Source organism: Cetorhinus maximus, chromosome 7, assembly GCF_964194155.1.
Source record: "Cetorhinus maximus chromosome 7, sCetMax3.hap1.1, whole genome shotgun sequence".
NCBI classification, from domain to species: Eukaryota; Metazoa; Chordata; class Chondrichthyes; order Lamniformes; family Cetorhinidae; genus Cetorhinus; species Cetorhinus maximus.
The window spans coordinates 1,004,043-1,027,812 of NC_135885.1; the positions used below are offsets into that span (position 1 = coordinate 1,004,043).

Here is a 23,770-nt window from a genome sequence, read left to right on the forward strand (position 1 = left end):
AGCTTTGATGGGCTGAACGGCCAATTCTGCTCCTACGTCTTATGGTCTTACTGAGGGAGCACTGCACTGTCAGAGGGTCAGTACTGAGGGAGTGCTGCACTGTCAGAGGGTCAGTACTGAGGGAGTGCTGCACTGTCAGAGGGTCAGTACTGAGGGAGTGCTGCACTGTCGGAGGGTCAGTACTGAGGGAGTGCTGCACTGTCAGAGGATCAGTACTGAGGGAGTGCTGCACTGTCAGAGGGTCAGTACTGAGGGAGTGCCGCACTGTCAGAGGGTCAGTACTGAGAGAGTGCTGCACTGTCGGAGGGTCAGTACTGAGGGAGCCCTGCACTGTCAGAGGGTCAGTACTGAGGGAGTGCTACACTGTCAGAGGGTCAGTACTGAGGGAGTGCTGCATTCTCGGAGGGTCAGTACTGAGGAAGTGCTGCACTGTCGGAGGGTCAGTACTGAGGGAGTGCTGCATTGTCAGAGGGTCAGTACTGAGGGAGTGCTGCATTGTCAGAGGTTCAGTACTGAGGGAGTGCTGCACTGTCAGAGGGTCAGTACTGAGGGGGTGCAGCACTGTCAGAGGGTCAGTACTGAGGGGGTGCTGCACTGTCAGTGGGTCAGTACTGAGGGTGTGCTGCACTGTCAGAGCTGCCATCCTTCAGATGAGACATAAGTTGAGGCGCTTCTACAATTTCTGGTGAGTTATAGAGAATCAGAGTCATTATGGCACAGAAGGAGGCCATTCAGTCCATGCCATCTTTCTATAGATCAACCTAGTCTGTCCCATTCTCCCTATTCTATCCCCATAGCCCCGTCAATTTATTTCCCTCAAACGCCATCCAATTTCCGTTTGAAATCATTGATCATCTCCGCTTGCACCAGCCTCCTAGGCAGCGAGTTCCCTGTCATTACCGCTCGCTGTGTCAAAAAGTTCCTCCTTGCATATCTTTCCTGAAACTTTAAACCTTGTCCCCTGAAGATGTTGAAGATTCCATGGCTGTGTGTGGAAAGGATGAGAGGGGTCTCCTGATGTTCAGGTCAATGTTCCTCCCTTAACCAATATCACTAAACAACTCACTAAACAACCAAACACATACTCACAGCTAATCGAGTCCATGCCTGCCTCTGGATCCCTGCTGTCTTCCACATGCCTGCCATGTGTGCCCTCAGAGTGCTCAAACAAAAAAGCACTCGCCAAATGGTTTCGAGGAGGAACCAACTGGCAGTCATTGTAACAGCATGGACAGACCCGGCTGCTTCCAGTTGTTCACCCACTGATTGGCCTATTTTGCATCAGTTGATGATACGCCAGAGTCGGTAACAATTTCTCCCTCAGTCCTCCATCAGCCTCAAGGATCACTCCCTAAGCTGTATATTTGAATAAGCAGTAACAAAACCAGTTTTAAATTTCCAACTGTGAAGAGCACAGATCAGTGAGAATGGGATCGGTGTTAAGTAACAATCACAGCCAGCACTGATAGAGCCAGAGAGCGATACAGCATACAAGGAGGTCATTCGGCCCATCATGCCTTTGCTGGCTCTTTGAAAGAGCAATCCAATTAATCCCACTCCCCCTGCTCTTTCCCCATAGGCCTGTAAATTTTTCTCCTTCGAGTTTTTATCCAATTCCCTTTTGAAAGTTATCATTGAATTTCACCGCCCTTTCAGGCAGCACACTCCAGATCACAACAACTCGCGGCATAAACCAAAAGCCCCTTTTGCCAATCAACTTCAGTCTGTGTCCCTCTGGTTACGACCCTGTGGCCACTGGAAACAGTTTCTCCTTATTTATTATATTTTGAACACCTCTATTAAATCTCCCCTTAACCTTCTCTGCTCTAAGGAAAACAATCCCAGCTTCTCCAGTCTCTCCACATTAGTCTGAAGTCTGTCATCCCTGAGTGAAGGAGTGTGTTGCATGCGCAAGAGGTTAGCAATGTGTCAGTGCAGGAATGAGGTGTGTGGGAAAATGGGATAATGACAGCACTGAGCGTTTACTGGATGCAGAGATCTGTGAAAGCCACAGCTCCTCATTCTTCACCATGGTTCCCCAGCCAGGAGTGATACCGAGCGAGCATGAGTAACATTGCCAGCTCCAGCTGGAGGTGACAAACCCTCCAGCAGCTCCGCTGAAACTTCACTTATCTCCCCTCCCCAACACCTTGGGTCTTGAGTCCTCCTTCACGCCCTGTACCAGTGGGGCCTGGGATTGAACACTTGGCCTTGGGGGTCTGTGTGTGGATTTCTTTCAAACATGGAACCAAACAGGGATTATAAACATCATTTCAGCAAAATTGTAACTTTGAACAATCTAGTTGAGTAAATTACTGCGTACTAGGTTTATAAATCCTGACTTTCGGCACCAGATTGAACACAGACTTTCCTTCCTGACTGCTGCCTATCGCCCTGTCCTTCCATGGGTGCTGCACTTCCTCTAGCTTGCCTGCAATTTAGAAGAAGAGAAATGAGAAACAGTGACATGCTATTTGGACATTGTGATTGCTGAGGGTCTGTGCTACACTGACACAGTCACTGTGCCTGGTTACCCCATGTACTAACACAGGGCACCCTGTGCACCACTGGCACTGAGACAGTCAGTATTTAACATTCAGTTTGGCTTCCTTCACCAGCACCAACCTACGGACCAGACAACTCCACCTCACCGCACCCTAAACCCCTCTCCCATTTTCCATGGAAAACTCACTCCTCAAATATACCCTTATGATGAAATAACCCCCTCAATCCTCCCCTACCCTTCCTTTCCCTTTGAAAGTTACCCTTCCTAACCCTCCCACACCCAGCACCACTCACTCACCTTTGATTGTACCTGTGGCGATTATCGCTTCTGCTGTTCCTCCGTAGCCACCTGACACAATACTAGTTTCATTTAGATTCGGGCCTGAAACCATCACTTGCTGAAGGTCCTAGGCACAGAGAAAGGAAGAGTTTACAGCGCAGCACACAACACGGCTCGAAACGAACAGAAACAATTGACTATGCATTTACCGTTTATAATCAGAACTCAGCCAAATGGTGCACTCACTCCCCACTCCCATCTCGCCCAGTGCTGTCTCCTGACTCACAGGGTGTCTACTCTGATATCAGAGCAAATCCAGGAGATAGTGTGCAAAGAGTGAGCGAGAGCACGGAGGTTGTGCGAATCTGTTGTGAGTGAAGGTAATGTACAATAAGTATACTTGGGCAGGCACCTCTCATTTAAGGAAAAGGCTCTCATTCAGGTTTCAGCGAAGCTCAGATCCTGTACAGGATAAACTCTCCAATGTTCAAATCACTGTAAGAGGTAAGTAGATTTCCTGTGTCCATGCATACGAAGGGTAACACTGCCTGACAGAGAGGCATCAGAGTTGACCCTGGGTGTTGGGAATTGTTGGTGTGGAGAATGCTTTGTATCAGTTAGTGAAACACTTTGTGAACCACGTTCTCCTTGACACTCAAATCCCCAGAGTCTGATTTACATTAATTCCTGGCTGTTCCCAGTTCAGCATGTTGGGAAGGGACATTACCTGTTCAGTATGTTGGGAAGGGACATTACCTGTTCAGTATGTTGGGAAAGGACATTACCTGTTCAGTATGCTGGGAAAGGACATTACCTGTTCAGTATGCTGGGAAAGGACATTACCTGTTCAGTATGCTGGGAAAGGACATTACCTGTTCAGTGTGTTGGGAAGGGACATTACCTGTTCAGTGTGTTGGGAAGGGACATTACCTGTTCAGTGTGTTGGGAAGGGACATTACCTGTTCAGTATGTTGGGAAGGGACATTACCTGTTCAGTATGTTGGGAAGGGACATTACCTATTCAGTATGTTGGGAAGGGACATTACCTGTTCAGTATGCTGGGAAGGGACATTACCTGTTCAGTATGCTGGGAAGGGACATTACCTGTTCAGTATGTTGGGAAGGGACATTACCTGTTCAGTATGTTGGGAAGGGACATTACCTGTTCAGTGTGTTGGGAAGGGACATTACCTGTTCAGTATGTTGGGAAGGGACATTACCTGTTCAGTATGTTGGGAAGGGACATTACCTGTTCAGTGTGTTGGGAAGGGACATTACCTGTTCAGTATGTTGGGAAGGGACATTACCTATTCAGTATGTTGGGAAGGGACATTACCTATTCAGTATGTTGGGAAGGGACATTACCTGTTCAGTATGCTGGGAAGGGACATTACCTGTTCAGTATGCTGGGAAGGGACATTACCTGTTCAGTATGTTGGGAAGGGACATTACCTGCTCCAAACTATCATCCTCTGGTAAACCGGCCGTGTCTCCATTACTGTTTATGGCAATTTCCATTGTGGCTGCCTTTCCCATGATCCCGTCTGTCATTGTTCAGGTCTGTTGGAGAACACACAAAATAAACATGCAGGTTAAAGGTTAAAGATCCCTCAGTACATGGAGTTCCCCCCAGGACCTGGCCAACCTCCCTCCCTCCCTCAACCCAAACCACCAATCACTGCCTAATGAGACTTACACTTAATTACCATTTATGGGATCACACTATGCACAAAACAGCTGCCACATTTGCCAACATAAGTAATTGAGTGCAGTGGGCAAGATATTTGTGATGCTGTATAATGATACAATCACTCACTCTCTGAGACAAGCTGCAAACAACTGCAGCACTTTCAGTTAATTGGCTCCCTCCCTCACTCACATGGGACAGGCAAGCAGCCCAGGGTCAGGCCGCCCGAAGCCGCCGGGGCCAGGCCGCCCGAAGCCGCCGGGGTCAGGCCGCCCGAAGCCGCTGGGTTCAGGCCGCCCGAAGCCGCCGGGGTCAGGCCGCCCGAAGCCGCCGGGGTTAGGCCGCCCGAAGCCGCCGGGGTCAGGCCGCCCGAAGCCGCCGGGGTCAGGCCGCCCGAAGCCGCCGGGGTCAGGCCGCCCGAAGCCGCCGGGGTCAGTCCGCCTGAAGCCGCTGGGGTCAGTCCGCCGGGGTCAGGCCGCCCGAAGCCGCCGGGGTCAGGCCGCCCGAAGCCGCTGGGGTCAGTCCGCCGGGGTCAGGCCGCCTGAAGCCGCCGGGGTCAGGCCGCCTGAAGCCGCTGGGGTCAGTCTGCCTGAAGTCGCTGGGGTCAGTCAGCCGGAGGTTGCCCAATTGTTATTAAAAACCCACCTGGTACACTAATGTCCTTTAGGGAATGAAATCTGCTGTCCTTACCTGGCCTGGCCTACACGTGACTCCAGACCCACAGCAATGTGGTTAACTCTTAAATGCCCTCTGAAATAGCCTAGCAAGCCACTCACTTGTATTCAAAAATCTTGTGAAAAAATGATTAATATGGGGGATCAAGAGGGGTATGTGGAGGAGAAGAGAGGAGGTTAGGAGAGGGAGAGTGTGAGGGAATTACAGTTTAAGTTTTACAAGCCCGTAGACTATGGGAGGGAGGTGAATGTATCGGCAGGGACTGAGATCCACACAGACAGAGACAGACAGTAGCTGGTGGCATGACTGAAGTACTTATCACAGATGCATTCAGCTCTTGCTTGTTGCTGAGACTTGTCAAGTACAGTTTTACACAGATCCAATTATAACCACCTAGCCCCAATCCAAGCATTAACTCTGCTCCCAAGCACTGTGAGGCTCTGACTCACTCACATAGGTGGTACTCGATTAGAATCCCTGCCCCTCTCAGAGCTCTCAGTGACAACAATGACAGCACCAAGGGCAAAACTCAATCATCAGTTGGTACTGCTAAGGGAGGATGGCAAATGTAGCATTGTAACTTTACAGGTAGTCCCGGCGACTGCGTCAATATTTACAGGGCCATGATACACGTGCGTCTGTATTTATAGGGGCTTCGCGCAATGTGTGTCAGTAATTACATGGGTGTTCGGGGTATGTGTTGGTCTGAAGGGGAGGCAGTGGAGTGTTACTGGACTAGTAATCCATATGAACACACTCGACCTCTCCCTCCAGCAGCTCCGCCGCACCCTATTTCTAAGCTGCGCGTGCCCCCAGTTTCATTTTATTCTTCGTCCCATCCGACGCCTCAACAAGAAACTTTGTCTCTTTCTTTCAGGTGCAAAGGAACGCAAGGTCCAACAACTCATCGACACCAACACCCATCCACGACCCTCCACCCCTGCCTGTCCCTCTGTCCCCATCCCGTCTTCCAATCCCAGCCCCAGCCGTGTATTCACTATACCCCCTGACCTTCCCCTCTCTGATGCTGAACGTTCAGTGCTCAGCAAAGGACTCAGTTTCATATCCTTACGCCCTCATCTCAATGAATTTCAGGGTCGGCATGATGCTGAACTCTTCTTCCGCCGCCTTCGTCTCCGTGCTCACTTCTTTGGGCAGGAGTCCTCTCCCCGTTCAACGGATCCTTTTACCCACCTCCAATATTCTCCCTCCACCTGGACCCCTCCCTCTGGATTCTTACCTTCTCTTGATCTTTTCACTGAGAACTGTCGGTGTGACATCAGTCGTCTCAATTTCTCTGCTCCTCTCACCCACTCTAACCTGTCTCTCTCTCAACTTGCTGCACTCCGTTCTCTCAGGTCCAACCCTGACATTGTCATCAAACCCACTGACAAGGGTGGTGCTGTTGTTTTCTGGCGCACTGACCTCTACCTCGCAGAGGCTGAGCGTCAACTCGCAGACACTTCCTCCTACCTCCCCCTGGACCATGACCCCACCACTGAACATCAAGCCATTGTTTCCAGGACTGTTACTGACCTCATCTCCTCTGGATATCTTCCTTCCACAGCTTCCAACCTGATAGTCGCCCAACCTCGGACGGCCCGCTTCTACCTCCTACCCAAAATCCACAAACAGGACTGTCCCGGCAGACCGATCGTATCAGCCTGTTCCTGCCCCACAGAACTCATTTCTCGTTATCTTGACTCCATTCTCTCTCCCCTTGTCCAGTCCCTTCCCACCTACATCCATGATTCCTCTGACACCCTACATCATATCAACAATTTCCAGTTCCCTGGCTCCAACCGCCTCCTCTTCACCATGGACGTCCAATCCCTCTGCACCTCCATCCCCCACCGGGATGGTCTGAGGGTTCTCCGCTTCTTCCTCGAACAGAGGCCCGAACAATCCCCATCCACCACTACTCTCCTCCATCTGGCTGAATTTGTTCACTCACTGAACAATTTCTCCTTAAATTCCTCTCACTTCCTCCAAATAAAAGGTGTGGCTATGGGTACCCGCATGGGCCCCAGTTATGCTGTCTCTTTATGGGGTATGTGGAACATTCCTTGTTCCAGTCCTACTCCGGCCCCCTCCCACAACTCTTTCTCCGGTACATCGATGATTGCTTTGGTGCTGCTTCATGCTCTCGTCTGAACCTGGAAAAATTTATTAATTATGCTTCCAATCTCCACCCCTCCATCATTTTCACATGGTCCATCTCTGACACTTCCCTTCCCTTCCTTGACCTCTCAGTCTCAATTTCTGGTGATAGACTGTCCACCAATATCCATTACAAGCCTACCGACTCCCACAGCTACCTCGACTACAGCTCCTCACACCCTGCTTCCTGTAAGGACTCCATCCCATTCTCTCAGTTCATTCGCCTCCGTCGCATCTGTTCTGATGATGCCACTTTCAAAAATAGTTCCTCTGACATGTCCTCCTTCTTCATTAACCAAGGTTTTCCACCCACAGTGGTTGAAAGGGCCCTCAACCGTGTCCGGCCCATTTCCCGCACATCCGCCCTCACACCTTCCTCTCCCTCCCAGAACAAAGATAGGGTCCCCCTTGTCCTCACTGATCACCCCACCAGCCTCCACATTCAAAGGATCATCCTCCGCCATTTCCGCCAACTCCAGCATGATGCCACCACCAAACACATCTTCCCTTCACCACCCCTGGCGGCATTCCACAGGGATCGTTCCCTCTGGGACACCCTGGTCCACTCCTCCATCACCCCCTACACCTCAACCCCTCCCACGGCACCTTCCCATGCAACCGCAGAAGGTGCAACACCTGCCCCTTTACTTCCCCCCTCCTCACTGTCCAAGGGCCCAAACACTCCTTTCAAGTGAAGCAGCATTTCACTTGCACTTCGGTCTGTCCGCAAGCATTACCCAGACCTCTCTGTCGGTTGCCATTTCAACACTCCACCCTGCTCTCATGCCCACATGTCCATCCTTAGCCTGCTGCAATGTTCCAGTGAAGCTCAACGCAAACTGGAGGAACAGCACCTCATCTTCCGACTAGGCACTTTACAGCCTTCCGGACTGAATATTGAGTTCAACAATTTTAGATCATCCTCCATCCCCACCCCCTTTCCGATCCCCCTTTTTTCCAATAATTTATATAGATTTTTCTTTTCCCACCTATTTCCATTATTTTTAAATGTATTTCCATCCATTGTTTTATCTCTACCTTTTAGCCTATTTCGATCCCTTCCCCCCACCCCACCCCCACTAGGGCTATCTGTACCTTGCTCGTCCTGCTTTCTACCCTTAATTAGCACATTCCTTAGGTAACATCACCACCTTCAACACCTCTTTGTCCTTTTGTCTATGACATCTTTTGGCAATCTTCACCTATCTCTGGCCCTCTATCCAGCTCTACCTGTCCCACCACCCCCCCTTTAAACCAGCTTACATTTCACCTCTTTTCTATTTTTCCTTAGTTCTGTTGAAGAGTCATATGGACTCGAAACGTTAACTGTGTTCCTCTCCGCAGATGCTGACAGACCTGCTGAGTTTTCCAGGTATTTTTGTTTTTGTTTTAGTGACTCAGAGGCCCAGGCTAATGTTCTGGGACATGGGTTCCAGTCCCACAACAGCAGCTGGTGGAATTTAAATTCAATTAATAAATCTGGAATATAAAGCTAGTCTCAGTAACGGTGACCAAGCAAACAGCATCATTTGTTGTAAAAATCCACCTAGTTCATTAATTTCTTTTAGGGAAGGAAATCTGCTGTCCTTACCCAGTCTGGCCTTCATGTGACTCCAGACCCACAGCAATGTGGTTGACTCTTAACTTCCCTCTGAAATACCCGAGCAAGTGACTCAGTTCAAGCGCAATAAGGGATGGGCAACAAATGCTGGCCTTGCCAGCAATGCCCACATCCCATGAAAGAATAATTTTTTTAAAAATCAGGTCAAACATGGGCAAGGATACCTCACAATGATTACCACTTAACGCCCTCCCTCATGGATAAATCAGTGCTCCTCCACGTTGAACACCACTTGGAGGAAGCACTGAGGGTGGCAAGTGTGCAGAATGTACCCTAAGTGGGGTACTTCAATGTCCATCACCGAGAGTAGCTCGGTGGCACCACCAATGACTGAGCCAGTCAAGTTCTAAAGGACATAACTCCAAGGTAAGGAACCCTCTTCAACAAGTGGTGAGGGAACCAACAAGAGGGAAAAATCTTCAGCCAATTTCATTCACTCCACGTGATATCAAGAAATGGCTGAAGGCACTGGATACTGCAAAGGCTATGGGCCCTGACAATATTGCGGCAATAGTACTGAAGACTTGTGCCTCAGAACTTGCCGCGCCCCTAGCCAAGCTGTTCCAGTACAGCTACAACACTGGCATCTACCCGGCAATGCCCAGGTATGTCCCGTACACAAAAAGCAGGACAAATCTAATACGGCCAATTACTGCCCCATCAGTCTACTCTCCATCATCAGCAAAGTGATGGAAGGCGTCATCAAGAGTGCTATCAAGTGGCAATTGCTTAGCAATAACCTGCTCGCTGACTCTCAGCTTGGGTTCTGCCGGGGCCACTCAGCTCCTGACCTCATTTCAGCCTTGGTCCAAACATGGATAAAAGAGCTGAACTCCTGAGGTGAGGTGAGAGTGACTGTCCTTGACATCAAGGCAGCAGTTGACCGAGTGTGGCATCAAGGAGCCCTAGCAGAACTGGAGTCAATGGGAATCGGTGAAAACTCTCCACTGGCCGGGGTCATGCCTAGCACAAAGGAAGATGGTTGTGATTGTTGGAGGTCAATCATCTCAGCTCCAGGACATCACTGCAGGAGTTCCTCAGGGTAGTGTCCTCGGCACAATCATCTTCAGCTGCTTCATCAATTACCTTCCTTCCATCATAAGGTCAGAAGTGGGGATGTTCGCTGATGGTTGCACAATGTTCAGCACCATTCATGACTCCTCAAACACTGAAGCAGTCCATGTCCAAATGCAGCAAGACCTGGACAATACCCAGGCTTGGGCTGACAAGTGGCAGGTAACATTCATGCCACACAAGTGTCAGGCAATGACCATCTCCAACAAGAGACAATCTAACCATCGCCCCTTGATGCTCAATGGCATTACCATCACTGAATCCCCCACTATCAACATCCTAGGGGTTACCATTGACCAGAAACTGAACTGGACTAGCCATATAAATACTGTGGCTACAAAAGCAGATCAGAGGCTGGGAATCCTGCTACGAGTAACTCACCTCCTGACTCCGCAAAGCCTGTCCACCATCTACAAGTCAGGAGTGTGATGGAATTCTCTAACTTGCCTTGATGAGCGCAGCTCCCACAACACTCAAGAAGCTCGAAACAATCCTGGACAAAGCAAAGCACATGTTTGGCAGCCCATTCACCACCTTAAACATTCACTTGCTCCACCACCGATGCACAGTGGCAGCAGTGTGTGCCACATTCAAGATTCAGTGCAGCAACTCACCAAGGCTCCTTCAACAGCACCTTCCAAACCAACAACCAGGGCAGCAGATAGATGGGAACACAGCCACTTGGAAATTCCCCTCCAATCCACTCACCATCCTGATTTGGAAATATATCGCCGTTCCTTCAGTGTCACTTGGTCAAAATCCTGGAACTCCCTCCCTAACAGCACTGTGGGTGTACCTACACCACATGGACTGCAGCAGTTCAAGAAGGCAGCTCACCACCACCTTCTCAAGGGCAACTAGGGATGGGCAATAAATGTTGGCCCAGCCAGCGAAGCCCACATCCTTTGAACGAATAAACTTAAAAGAAATTGCAGGGGGTCCCCTGGTTTTTGCCAGTATCTACAGGGGGTCCCTGGGAGTGTGTCAATATTTACAGAGGGCGGGGGGAAGAATGTCCGCAGGAGTATATCGGTTCCTGGGAGTGACAATGTTTACAGGGGCCCAGTGGAGAGATCAAACGATCACTACTTGAAAGGCAAGCAATTGGCAACAGCAAAAGGATATTACCCAGTCATTAATTACTGATTGTAGGATGTGGCATTTAAACAATCCACAGGGTACACAACCTCAGGACATCACAAGGTGCTTCTCAGTCAATGGTGTACTTTGCTCATACTCTGGAATTGAAAACATCCCCAGTAGTCAGGGCCATTCATTAACTTTCCAGAGAGGAAACCACTAGAAACCGTATTACCCAGGGACTCAACACGCTATCCATCTGGTCATTAGATGGCAGCCTGCTTCATACATTAGGCGGCCATTATAAAATAAACAAGGACCCAGTGCAGAAAATGGAGGAAACCGAGCTGGGTCCAGGCACAGTATCTTATCATTCACCAATACTTAGCATCGGAGTCAGTCAGTATCTTAACGTATCTTACCAACAGCCGGGACTCTCCTTTAACAAACATCACGTCCAATCCCATTGTTTAGCAAAGGGATTTATAACCCAAGATTGAAAATAGCTCACCTCGTTCACAATCCTAAGGCAGACCGAGAACACTCTTCAACCATAATCCCAAGTCAGGTACAGCACGGGGTTAGATACAGAGTAAAGCTCCATCTACACCGACACCATCAAACATTCCCAGGACAGGTGCAGCACGAGGTTAGATACAGAGTAAAGCTCCCTCTACACTGTCCCCATCAAACACTCCCAGGACAGGTACAGCACGGGGTTAGATACAGAGTAAAACTCCCTCTACACTGTCCCCATCAAACGCTCCCACGACAGGTACAGCACAGGGTTAGATACAGAGTAAAGCCCCCTCTACACTGTCCCCATCAAACGCTCCCACGATAGGTACAGCAAGGGGTTAGATACTGAGTAAAGCTTCCTCTACACTGTCCCTATCAAACACTCCCAGGACCGGTACAGCACGGGGTTAGATACAGAGTAAATCTCCCTCTACACTGACCCTATCAAACACTCCCAGGACAGGTGCAGCACAGGGTTAGATACAGAGTAAAACTCCCTCTACACCGTCCCCATCAAACACTCCCAGGACAGATCTAGCATGGGGTTAGATACAGACTAAATATCCCTCTACACGGTTCCCATCAAACACTCCCAGGACAGTTACAACACGGGGTTAGATACAGAGTAAAGCTCCCTCTACACTGTCCCCATCAAACACTCCCAGGACAGGTCCAGCACGGGGTTAGATACAGAGTAAAGATCCCTCTACACTGTCCCCATCAAACGCTCCCACGATAGGTACAGCACGGGGTTAGATACAGAGTAAAGCTCCCTCTACACCGACACCATCAAACATTCCCAGGACAGGTGCAGCACGAGGTTAGATACAGAGTAAAGCTCCCTCTACACTGTCCCCATCAAACGCTCCCACGATAGGTACAGCACGGGGTTAGATACAGAGTAAAGCTTCCTCTACACCGTCCCCATCAAACACTCCCAGGACAGGTCTAGCATGGGGTTAGATACAGAGTAAATATCCCTCTACACCGACACCATCAAACATTCCCAGGACAGGTGCAGCACGAGGTTAGATACAGAGTAAAGCTCCCTCTACACTGTCCCCATCAAACACTCCCAGGACAGGTACAGCACGGGGTTAGATACAGAGTAAAACTCCCTCTACACTGTCCCCATCAAACGCTCCCACGACAGGTACAGCACAGGGTTAGATACAGAGTAAAGCCCCCTCTACACTGTCCCCATCAAACGCTCCCACGATAGGTACAGCAAGGGGTTAGATACTGAGTAAAGCTTCCTCTACACTGTCCCTATCAAACACTCCCAGGACCGGTACAGCACGGGGTTAGATACAGAGTAAATCTCCCTCTACACTGACCCTATCAAACACTCCCAGGACAGGTGCAGCACAGGGTTAGATACAGAGTAAAACTCCCTCTACACCGTCCCCATCAAACACTCCCAGGACAGATCTAGCATGGGGTTAGATACAGACTAAATATCCCTCTACACGGTTCCCATCAAACACTCCCAGGACAGTTACAACACGGGGTTAGATACAGAGTAAAGCTCCCTCTACACTGTCCCCATCAAACACTCCCAGGACAGGTCCAGCACGGGGTTAGATACAGAGTAAAGATCCCTCTACACTGTCCCCATCAAACGCTCCCACGATAGGTACAGCACGGGGTTAGATACAGAGTAAAGCTCCCTCTACACCGACACCATCAAACATTCCCAGGACAGGTGCAGCACGAGGTTAGATACAGAGTAAAGCTCCCTCTACACTGTCCCCATCAAACGCTCCCACGATAGGTACAGCACGGGGTTAGATACAGAGTAAAGCTTCCTCTACACCGTCCCCATCAAACACTCCCAGGACAGGTCTAGCATGGGGTTAGATACAGAGTAAATATCCCTCTACACCGACACCATCAAACATTCCCAGGACAGGTGCAGCACGAGGTTAGATACAGAGTAAAGCTCCCTCTACACTGTCCCCATCAAACACTCCCAGGACAGGTACAGCACGGGGCTAGATACAGAGTAAAGCTCCCTCTACACTGTCCCCATCAAACACTCCCAGGATAAGTACAGCACGGGGTTAGATACAGAGTAAATCTCCCTCTACACTGTCCCCATCAAACAATCCCAGGACAGGTACAGCACGGGGCTAGATACAGAGTAAAGCTCCCTCTACACTGTCCCCATCAAACACTCCCAGGATAAGTACAGCACGGGGTTAGATACAGAGTAAAGCTCCCTCTACACTGTCCACATCAAACGCTCCCACGACAGGTACAGCACAGGGTTAGATACAGAGTAAAGCTCCCTCTACACCGTCCCCATCAAACACTCCCAGGACAGGTCTAGCATGGGGTTAGATACAGAGTAAATGTCCCTCTAAACGGTCCCCATCAAACACTCCCAGGACAGGTACAGCAGGGGTTAGATACAGAGTAAAGCCCCCTCTACACTGTCCCTATCAAACACTCCCAGGACAGGTCTAGCATGGGGTTAGATACAGAGTAAAGCTCCCTCTGCACTGTCCCCATCAAACACTCCCAGGACAGGTCTAGCATGGGGTTAGATACAGAGTAAATATCCCTCTACACGGTTCCCATCAAACACTCCCAGGACAGGTACAGCACGGGGTTAGATACTGAGTAAAGCTCCCTCTACACTGTCCCCATCAAACACTCCCAGGGCAGGGACAGCACGGGGTTACATACAGAGTAAAGCTCCCTCTACACCGACACCATCAAACATTCCCAGGACAGGTCTAGCATGGGGTTAGATACAGAGTAAAGCTCCCTCTGCACTGTCCCCATCAAACACTCCCAGGACAGGTCTAGCATGGGGTTGGATACAGAGTAAATATCCTTCTACACGGTTCCCATCAAACACTCCCAGGACAGGTACAGCACGGGATTAGATACAGAGTAAAGCTCCCTCTACACTGTCCCCATCAAACACTCCCAGAACAGGTACAGCATGGGGTTTAGATACAGAGTAAAGCTCCCTCTACACTGTCCCCATCAAACACTCCCAGGACAGGTACAGCATGGGGTTTAGATACAGAGTAAAGCTCCATCTACACTGTCCCCATCAAACACTCCCAGGGCAGGGACAGCACGGGGTTACATACAGAGTAAAGCTCCCTCTACACCGACACCATCAAACATTCCCAGGACAGGTACAGCATGGGGTTAGATATTCTGTTACCTGCCACACTCGGTCTTCACCTTCCGGACCACAAAGTATTGAAAGAGAAACCTGTCCCAAGAATGATTTTAACACACCAGCTGCAGTAATACCTGGGCCCCAGGCCCTGGTTCGAACAGGAATTGCACTACAGAAACCTGACTGTACCTGTGAAACCTGACACTCATTATCCACCATTAAGAGAAGCTCTAAGCACAAGGAATTCTCCAATTACTGCAACTGTTCCCTGATCTTGTGACACAGGTTAAAACGTGCTCCTGCCATATAATCAGGCTGCTGCTCACACAAAGCTTTTAATCTACTTTATCAGTAAATCCTTCGTCACACTCACAGTTCCCACATCCCTGCTCAGCATCTACCTAATCCAGGCCCAATGCAGTGCAGGCCTCAGCAACTGTACAGCCCAGTCAAAGTGATTGCAGACAGGCTCAGCATGTGCAACTTCAGTAGCACTGAGTCAGGGGGTCATGGGTTTGAGACTCACTCTGCAGAATTGAGAGTACAGAAGAAGCATTGCATTGTCAGGGGGTCAAAACTTGAGGGAATGCTGCGCTGTCAGAGGGTCAGTACTGAGGGAGCGCTGCACTGTCAGAGGGTCAGTACTGAGGGAGTGCTGCACTGTCAGAGGGTCAGTACTGAGGGAGTGCTGCACTGTCAGAGGGTCAGTACTGAGGGAGCGCTGCACTGTCAGAGGGTCAGTACCGAGGGAGTGCTGCACTGTCAGAGGGTCAGTACTGAGGGAGTGCTGCGCTGTCAGAGGGTCAGTACTGAGGGAGCGCTGCACTGTCAGAGGGTCAGTACTGAGGGAGCGCTGCACTGTCAGAGGGTCAGTACTGAGGGAGCGCTGCACTGTCAGAGGGTCAGTACTGAGGGAGTGCTGCACTGTCAGAGGGTCAGTACTGAGGGAGTCCTGCACTGTCAGAGGGTCAGTACTGAGGGAGTGCTGCATCGTCGAAGGGTCAGCACTGAGGGAGCGCTGCACTGTTAGAGGGTCAGTACTGAGGGAGTGCTGCACTGTTGGTGTGTCAGCATTGATGGAGTGCTGCACTGTTGGAGGGTCAGTATTGAGGGAGCACTGCACTGTCAGAGGGTCAGTATTGAGGGAGTGCTGCACTGTCAGAGGGTCAGTACTGAGGGAGTGCTGCACTGTCAGAGGGTCAGTACTGAGGGAGTGCTGTACTGTCAGAGGGTCAGTACTGAGGGAGTGCTGCACTGTCAGAGGGTCAGTATTGAGGGAGTGCTGCACCGTTGGTGGGTCAGTTCTGAGGGAGTGCTGCATCGTCGGAGGGTCAGCACTGAGGGAGCGCTGCACTGTCAGAGGGTCAGCATTGATGGAGTGCTGCACTGTCAGAGGGTCAGTACTGAGGGAGTGCTGCATCGTCAGAGAGTCAGCATCGATGGCGTGCTGCACTGTCAGAGGGTCAGTACTTAGGGAGTGCTGCACCGTTGGAGGGTCAGTACTGAGGGAGTGCTGCACTGACGGAGGGTCAGTACTGAGCGAGTGCCGCACTGTCAGGGGGTCAGTACTGAGGGAGTGCTGCACTGATAGAGGTATCTTCTTTCGCGTTCAAAGAGCAGGGGATTTCTCCCCAACGTCCTGACCAATATTTATTCTTCAGGCAACATCACAGAAACAGATTATCCGCTCATTGGACCATACTGTGGGATATTGCTGCGGGAAATTGGCTGCTGTGTTTCCTACGTTACAATGAGGACGATACTTAAATTACTTCATTGGTAGCAAAGCACCCAGAGGTCACCACTACTATATAAATGCAAGTTGACCTTTCTTTCATTTGAGGCTGGATGAGTTAGAGCAGGTTGCTTTGTGAGGTGGCCAAAGGTATTGGGGTGAGTGGGCACGTGAGTGGAGTGCGGTGGGGGGTGAGTGGGGAAGGGAGTGCTAGGTGAGTAGGGGGGCTGAGTGTGAGGGTGTTGCGTGTGGGTGGCAATATCATTTGAAAGTAAAAAATGTGAATTTCAGGCCAGAGCTATAATTCTACTGTGGAGGCATCACTTAGAATAAAACTACCCCCAAGCCTCTCCACCACCCCCCCGCATCACTCCAAACATTATACAGACTTACCTCTCTCTGCTGTAAGGCACAGCTCCTACTGCAGCTGCACTGTTTGCTACATCAGACTCCCATCAATTCAAGGCCTTTTCTTTCCCTAAGCGCACACAGTCTCCATTCCACACACACACATTTCCTGGCCTCACACCAACGCACACACACAAACACACACACAGCCACGTCACCAGCCAGGACTCTCAGCCTTACAGGAGGAGGAGGAGCTGTTGACAGCTTGCTCAATAAAAGAGACCAGTTTTACACACCACTGTTCAGTCATATCGATAAAGGTGTTAAACGTCAGCACTTTCTAATGCAGACTATCATTCTCGTGTGTGATACACACAGAAAGCTATTTACCTACTCACAGTGAGCAGCCTCCACAACAATCGCTGCAGTGAGATCCCATAAATCCACCCCTCCACACTGATCCCTGCAGAGATCCCAGAGACCCACCCTCCACACTGATCCCTGCACAGTGAGATCCCAGAGATCCACCCCTCCACACTGATCCCTGCACAGTGAGATCCCAGAGATCCAACCCTCCAGAGATCCCTACAGTGATATCCCAGAGATCCACCCCTCCACACTGATCCCTGCACAGTGAGATCCCAGAGATCCACCCCTCCACACTGATCCCTCCACAGTGAGATCCCAGGGTTCCACCCCTCCACACCGATCCCTGCAGTGAGATCCCAGGGATCCACCCCTCCACACCAATCCCTGCAGTGAGATCCCAGGGTTCCACACCTCCACACCGATCCCTGTTAGTGGTCTCAGAGAAAGATCCTGAAGTACTGATTAAGCATTAACAGTCTCAAAGCAGCAACAGCCACTACTGAACAAAGGGTTTGTGGTTTTAAAGGTGTTAAGGGGAGTGGACAATACACACTGAACTTTGGAATTCAAACCAAACGCTAACATTGTTAAATCTCCACTGCAGACAGCACTGTCCCCGAGCTCACAATGACTGAAACTCACATCCCAACAGCCAGGGAGCAAGCCTCCTCCAAACCAAATTACACATCGACCAGCCAATGTGGTGGGCTTAGGGGTGAACTAGACTTGGTGCACAGGCAGGAGAGGGCAAGATCATAATGAAAGGAACAGCAGCACAAAATGCCTAGCATTGCCGACTGCACCTGTCCTGTGGATTCCAAGAGTGGAAGTTTGCGGCTGAGTCATTAATGATTAACACCTCCTCAGGATATTGTGTGTTATTTATTGGTCAAGATACAAGCTGCATACTTTTAGAAAGGATTTGTTCAGTGGTCAATGAACACACTGGCTTCATCAGAAGAGACAGCAAAGATGGAGGCCATTCAGCCCATTGTAGCAGTGCTTTACTGTGTCTATCAATGGGTATAGAGGGAGGAAAAGGAAAATGATTTTGCTGAACAAAGCCAGGGACACACAAGCAGACACAACACCAGCTTCCAATGTGTGGGGTGCAGGCTCCACACGTTCACTCAATACAATAGCATCAATTAATTGAGGCACGGAAAAAATTTCTATTCTTGTTTACTGACCAGCATGCTTTCTACATACCAGTGAAAAAGCCGATTCTGTCATATTCAAATACTTTGTTCTGGGTCACGGATAAGGTCTATCATGAGTCGGAGGGTCAGTAGTAACAAGGTAGCACTGCACTGTCAGAGGGTCACTACTGAGGGACACCTGCATGGTCGGAGGGTCAGTACTGAGGGAGTGCTGCACTGTCAGAGGGTCAGTACTGAGGGAGTGCTGCACTGTCAGAGGGTCAGTACTGAGGGAGCACTGCACTATTGGAAGGTCAGTACTGAGGGAGTGCTGCACTGTCAGAGGGTCAGTACTGAGGGAGTGCTGCACTGTCAGAGGGTCAGTACCGAGGGAGTGCTGCACTGTCAGAGGGTCAGTACTGAGGGAGTGCTGCACTGTCAGAGGGTCAGTACCGAGGGACTGCTGCACTGTCAGAGGGTCAGTACTGAGGGAGTGCTGCACTGTCAGAGGGTCAGTACCGAGGGAGTGCTGCACTGTCAGAGGGTCAGTACCGAGGGAGTGCTGCACTGTCAGAGGGTCAGTACTGAGGGAGTGCTGCACTGTCAGAGGGTCAGTACTGAGGGAGTGCTGCACTGTCAGAGGGTCAGTACTGAGGGAGTGCTGCACTGTCGGAGGGTCAGTACTGAGTGAGTGCTGCACGGTCGGAGGGTCAGTACTGGGGGAGTGCTTCACTGTCAGAGGGTCAATACTGAGGGAGTGCTGCACTGTCAGAGGGTCAGTACTGAGGGAGTGCCGCACTGTCAGAGGGCCAGTACTGAGGGAGCACTGCACTATTGGAAGGTCAGTACTGAGGGTGTGCTGCAGTGTCAATGGGCCAGCACTGAGGAGTGCTGCATTGTCAGAGGGTCAATATTGAAAGACAACTGCATTGGCAGAGAGTCAGTACTGAGGGAGTGCTGCACTGTCAGAGGGTCAGTACTGAGGGAGTGCTGCACTGTCAGAGGGTCAGTACTGAGGGAGTGCTGCACTGTCAGAGGGTCAGTACTGAGGGAGCACTGCATTATTGGAAGGTCAGCACTGAGGGAGTGCTGTCCTGTCGGTGGGCCTGTAGCAAGGGAGTGCTGCCCTGTTGGGAGGGGGGAGGGGGGGCAGTCAGTACTGAGGGAGTGCTGCCCTGTCGGAGCAGATGCACTGAGAAAGCATTGCACTGTCGGAGGGTCAATAATTAGAGAGCACCGTAATGCAAAGAGGGCTTTAAGCTAAATAGTGGTGGGGGGATTATTCTCGTAATGGGAGATTTGGAAAGTTAAGTGAAAGGATAAGTCAATAGTGCAAGGTGGTGATGCAGGTAATAACCAGACTGTGCCAGGGAGGGCCAGACATATTCAAACATATGACAGCAAACAAGGACAGAGCAGGGAAAATTGATCAAAAAAAATTAAAGACTTTCTCTCAATGCGAACTTACAGTTCCGAAGATTTCCATAAGACCATAAGACATAGGAGCAGAAATTAGGCCATTCAGCCCATCGAGCCTGCTCCGCCATTCAATCATGGCTGATAAGTTTCTCAACCCCATTCTCCCGCCTTCTTCCCGTAACCTTTGATCCCCTTACCAATCAAGAACCTATCTATCTTGGTCTTAAATACACTCAATGACCTGGCCTCCACAGCCTTCTGTGGCAATGAATTCCATAGACTCACCACTCTCTGGCTAAAGAAGTTTCTCCCCATCTCTGTTCTAAAAGGTCTTCCCTTTACTCTGAGGCTGTGCCCTCGGGTCCTAGTCTATCCCACTAATGGAAACATCTTCCCCACGTCCATTCGGCTCCAACCGTTAACTCTCCTTCTCGCTGCTTAAATGCTGCCAGACCTGCTCAGCTTTTCCAGCACTATCATTTTTCCTGCCGACCTTTGACTCCAACTTATTCGGCCCAGATCCATACTTACCCCATTGAAGTTGGCTTTCCCCCCAGTTAATTATTCTTACTCTGGATTGTTCATTGTTCTTTTCCATAGTCAGACTAAACCTTGTGACACAATAGTCACTGTCCCCTAAATGTTCTTCTACTGACACTTGATCCACTTGGGCCCACTTCTTTCCCAAGAACCAGGTCTAGCAGCGCCTCCTTTCTTGTTGGATTGGAAACATACCGCTGTCGGATATTCTCCTGAACATAATCTAGAACTCTTTCCCCTCTCCCTGTCTTTTACACTGATGCTATCCCAGTCTATATTTGGATAATTTAAGTCCCCCATTATAATTACTCTAATGTTTTTCACCTCTCTGTAATTTCCTTGCAAGTTTGTTTCTCTACATCTTTCTCAGTAGTTGGTGGTCTATAGACTACACCGAAATGTAATTGCGCCTTTTTTATTCCTTAGCTCCAACCAAATAGATTCTGTCCTTGAGCCCTCTGGGACATCCTCTTTCTCCAGCACTGCACTGCTCTCCTTAACCAATACCACCACCCCTCCCCCTTCCCTTCCCTTCCTATCTTTCCTGAACACCTTGTATCCAGGAATATTTAACACCCAGTCCTGTCCTTCTTTGCACCAGGTCTCTGTTATCATCACAACATGGTTCCATGTGGCAATCTGCGCCTGTAATTCACCAAACTTCACTGTCCGTGCATTCACATACACAAACACCAACCCCAATCTGGACTTTATTACTTTCTTCCTTACTCTGAACCCACCTAATAATTTATTATTTTCTAATCTATTACGGTCTCTCCCAGTATTCTGTGCACCTTGGTATTCGTCTCTGATATTACCTCCTATTTCCCACATAATTATTCTCTGCTTTTGCAAGTGCATTGTTAAGGCTTCCTTCAGAATAGATTCCAGTACTTTCCTGACTAAAGTTAGGCAAACTGGCCTGTAATTCCCTGTTTTCTCCCTTCCTCCTTTCTTGAATAGCGGTGTTACATTTATTAACTTCCAATCTGCTGACACCTTTCCAGAATCCCGGGAATTTTTGAAAATCATAGTCAGCGCATCCACCATCTCTACAGCTATCTCATTTAGAACCCTCGGATATAAGCCATCAGGTCCTGGGGATTTGTCAGATTTTAGTCCCTTGAGTTTCTCCAGTACTTTTTCTCTGCTGATATTAATTTATGTAATATCTTCACTCTTATTAGTCCCTTGGTTACCCTCTATTTCTGGGATGCAAAGTGTGCCTTCTATTGCGAAGACAGGCACAAAATATTTGTTCAATATCTTTGCCATTTCCTTATTCCCATGATAAGTTCTCGTGTCTCTGTTTCTAAGGGACCAGCATTTACTTTAGCTAATCCCTTCCTTTTTGTATACTTGAAAGAGCTCTTACAATCTGTTTTTCTATTCCTGGCTAGTTTACTCTCATCCTATTTTTTCCCTTTTTATCAGCTTTCTGATGGGCCTCTGCTGGTTTCTAAAAGACTCAAAATCCTCTGACTTGCTACTATTTTTTGCAATATTAAACGCCTCTTCTTTTAATTGTTTTGGCTGCTGTGCTTTGGAAAGGATTATTTTCTTTTGGGTGTGAGATCCCTTTAAGAACAAAATGGACTGGGGAGTATTTTGAATGAGGGTTAATTGGTTTCCTGATTATGACATCATTAGGTATCAAGAAATATCCACGTAACCTGGGGTTGTCCTGGGGACGAACAGCTAAGAAGCAACTGGTAAATAGAAAGCTAATTGCAGTGGGTTTGGATCAGCCTCTGTTTTCTGTTTGGCAGTTCAGAACACAGAATTTGTGCAAACAGGAAATAAGTAAGGTTCTGTCTGATGGAACAGTTTTCTGTTTGGTAGTCTTTGACAGATACTGGTATTGAAGCTGATCTCAACAAATAGAGCAGAGACTGTGTTACTGTGTGTTGTACAACTGGAAAGGTCAGAACATGGAAGGCAGAAAGAGCAAGGGATTGTGGGTTAGCCAAGACCCAGTGCCACTGTCTCAGTGTTACCAGAGCCCACTAGGCTGTTTAAAAGGAATGGAGGGGGGAGTCTCTGGGGATTCTGTGCCATCAGGAATGTTGTGAACTGAGTCAGGAAGGGTACATAGATGTGTGCCTTGTCAGTGATAACTGTGTCCAGGGACTTCAGATTGAATATGGCTACTGGTGAGCGCGACTCAAGGACCAAAACGATTGAGTGGGAAGTGAGAGACCCTACATAGCGGAGGCCGAGTTGGAAAGACTGAGAGATGGCAGGTGATGTCACATTTGTGCAGGAAGTAATGTGAGGCTTATCTTTATTGACTGTTTAAAGTGAAATGTACCTTTTTGTTTGAAATATCCTTCACCTGTTAATTAATGTTTGAATTATGTTGATTTTAGTTGGTTCAGTTAAGGTCTTAAAAAGTGAAGTCTTCTCCAGCAGTTTTCTTTCCATTGGCATTGTGGGGATTCATTTCTTTTTAAAAGGTTATTGATCTCTAGGGGGATCATAACATAATCTAATACTATCCTTAACCTCATTAGTGAGCCACAGATGGATCTTTTCTACCTTCAATGGAACGCATTTTTTTTGAACATTTTGAATAGCTTCTTTAAAATGTTTCCCATCGATTATTTACCATCAGCCTTTAGTTTATTTATCCAATCAACCTTAGCCAGCTCTCCCCTCATACCTATGACTTTGTTGAAGTTCACTGTTTCTGATGACCCCATGTCTGGCAAAAGTGTGTATTTTCTTTTGGTGTGATATCCCTTTAAGAACAAAGTGGACTGGGATGATTTTTTGAATAAGGGTTAATTGGTTTTCTGATTATGACATCATTAGGTGCCAATATATGCCCATGTGACCTGAGGTTACCATGGGAATGAACAGCTAAGAAGCAAAGGGTACATAAAAAGCTAATTGCAGTGTTTTTTTTTCAACCTGTCTGTGACAGACAATTCAGAACCCTGGGAATTGGTACAAAGAGAGAACAAAGCAAGGTTCTCTCTCTCAATGAAACAATTTCTGTTTGGTAGTTTTCAAACAGATCCTGGTATTGAAACAGATTTGAGAATAAAGCAGAGACTGTGTTACTCCATGTGGAAAGGACAGAACACAGAAGACATAAAGAACAAGGGATTGCAGATTGGCAAGACCCAATGTTGCTGTGGAAGCGGTGCCAGAGCTCACCAGACCATTTAAAGGGCTAGCAGTCAGGAGTCTCTGGGAATTCTGTGCCATCAGGACTGCTGTGACCCGAGTGAGAAGATTCGTAGACATGCACCTTCTCAGTGGCGACCGTGTCCATGGACTTCAGATGGAATACGGATGCTGGTAAATGCGACTCAAGGGTTGAAACGGTTAGATAGGAAGATGTGAGAAATCCTACAAAATGGAGGCTAAATTGGAAAGACTGTGAGGTTGCACGTGGTCCCAGGTTGGTATAGGAAGTGATGCGAGTGCTTGTAGGTATGTGAGGCGGTAAAGTGAAATTAACCTTTTTTG

The 23,770-nt window shown here is 48.9% G+C and overlaps 1 protein-coding gene across 7 annotated transcripts in view; it reads right to left on the bottom strand.

Moving 5' to 3' along the window:
* The window catches only part of LOC144682524 (arfaptin-2-like), a 66,980-nt gene that overhangs the window by 21,550 nt on the left and 21,660 nt on the right, over positions 1-23,770 (bottom strand). Inside the window, exons 1-4 of one of the 7 annotated variants that reach the window (XM_078544917.1) lie at positions 16,872-17,029; positions 4,238-4,345; positions 2,804-2,912; positions 2,324-2,431 (exon numbers count right to left, since the gene is read on the bottom strand). In XM_078544917.1, coding sequence (XP_078401043.1) covers positions 2,324-2,431; positions 2,804-2,912; positions 4,238-4,336 — 316 coding nt within the window. In that variant the 5' untranslated portion in view covers positions 4,337-4,345; positions 16,872-17,029. Of the gene's footprint in view, positions 1-2,323; positions 2,432-2,803; positions 2,913-4,237; positions 4,346-11,593; positions 11,821-14,932; positions 14,956-16,871; positions 17,030-23,770 lie in introns of those variants that run through there. The other 6 variants (XM_078544918.1, XM_078544919.1, XM_078544916.1 and 3 more) reach the window with 6 other exon arrangements.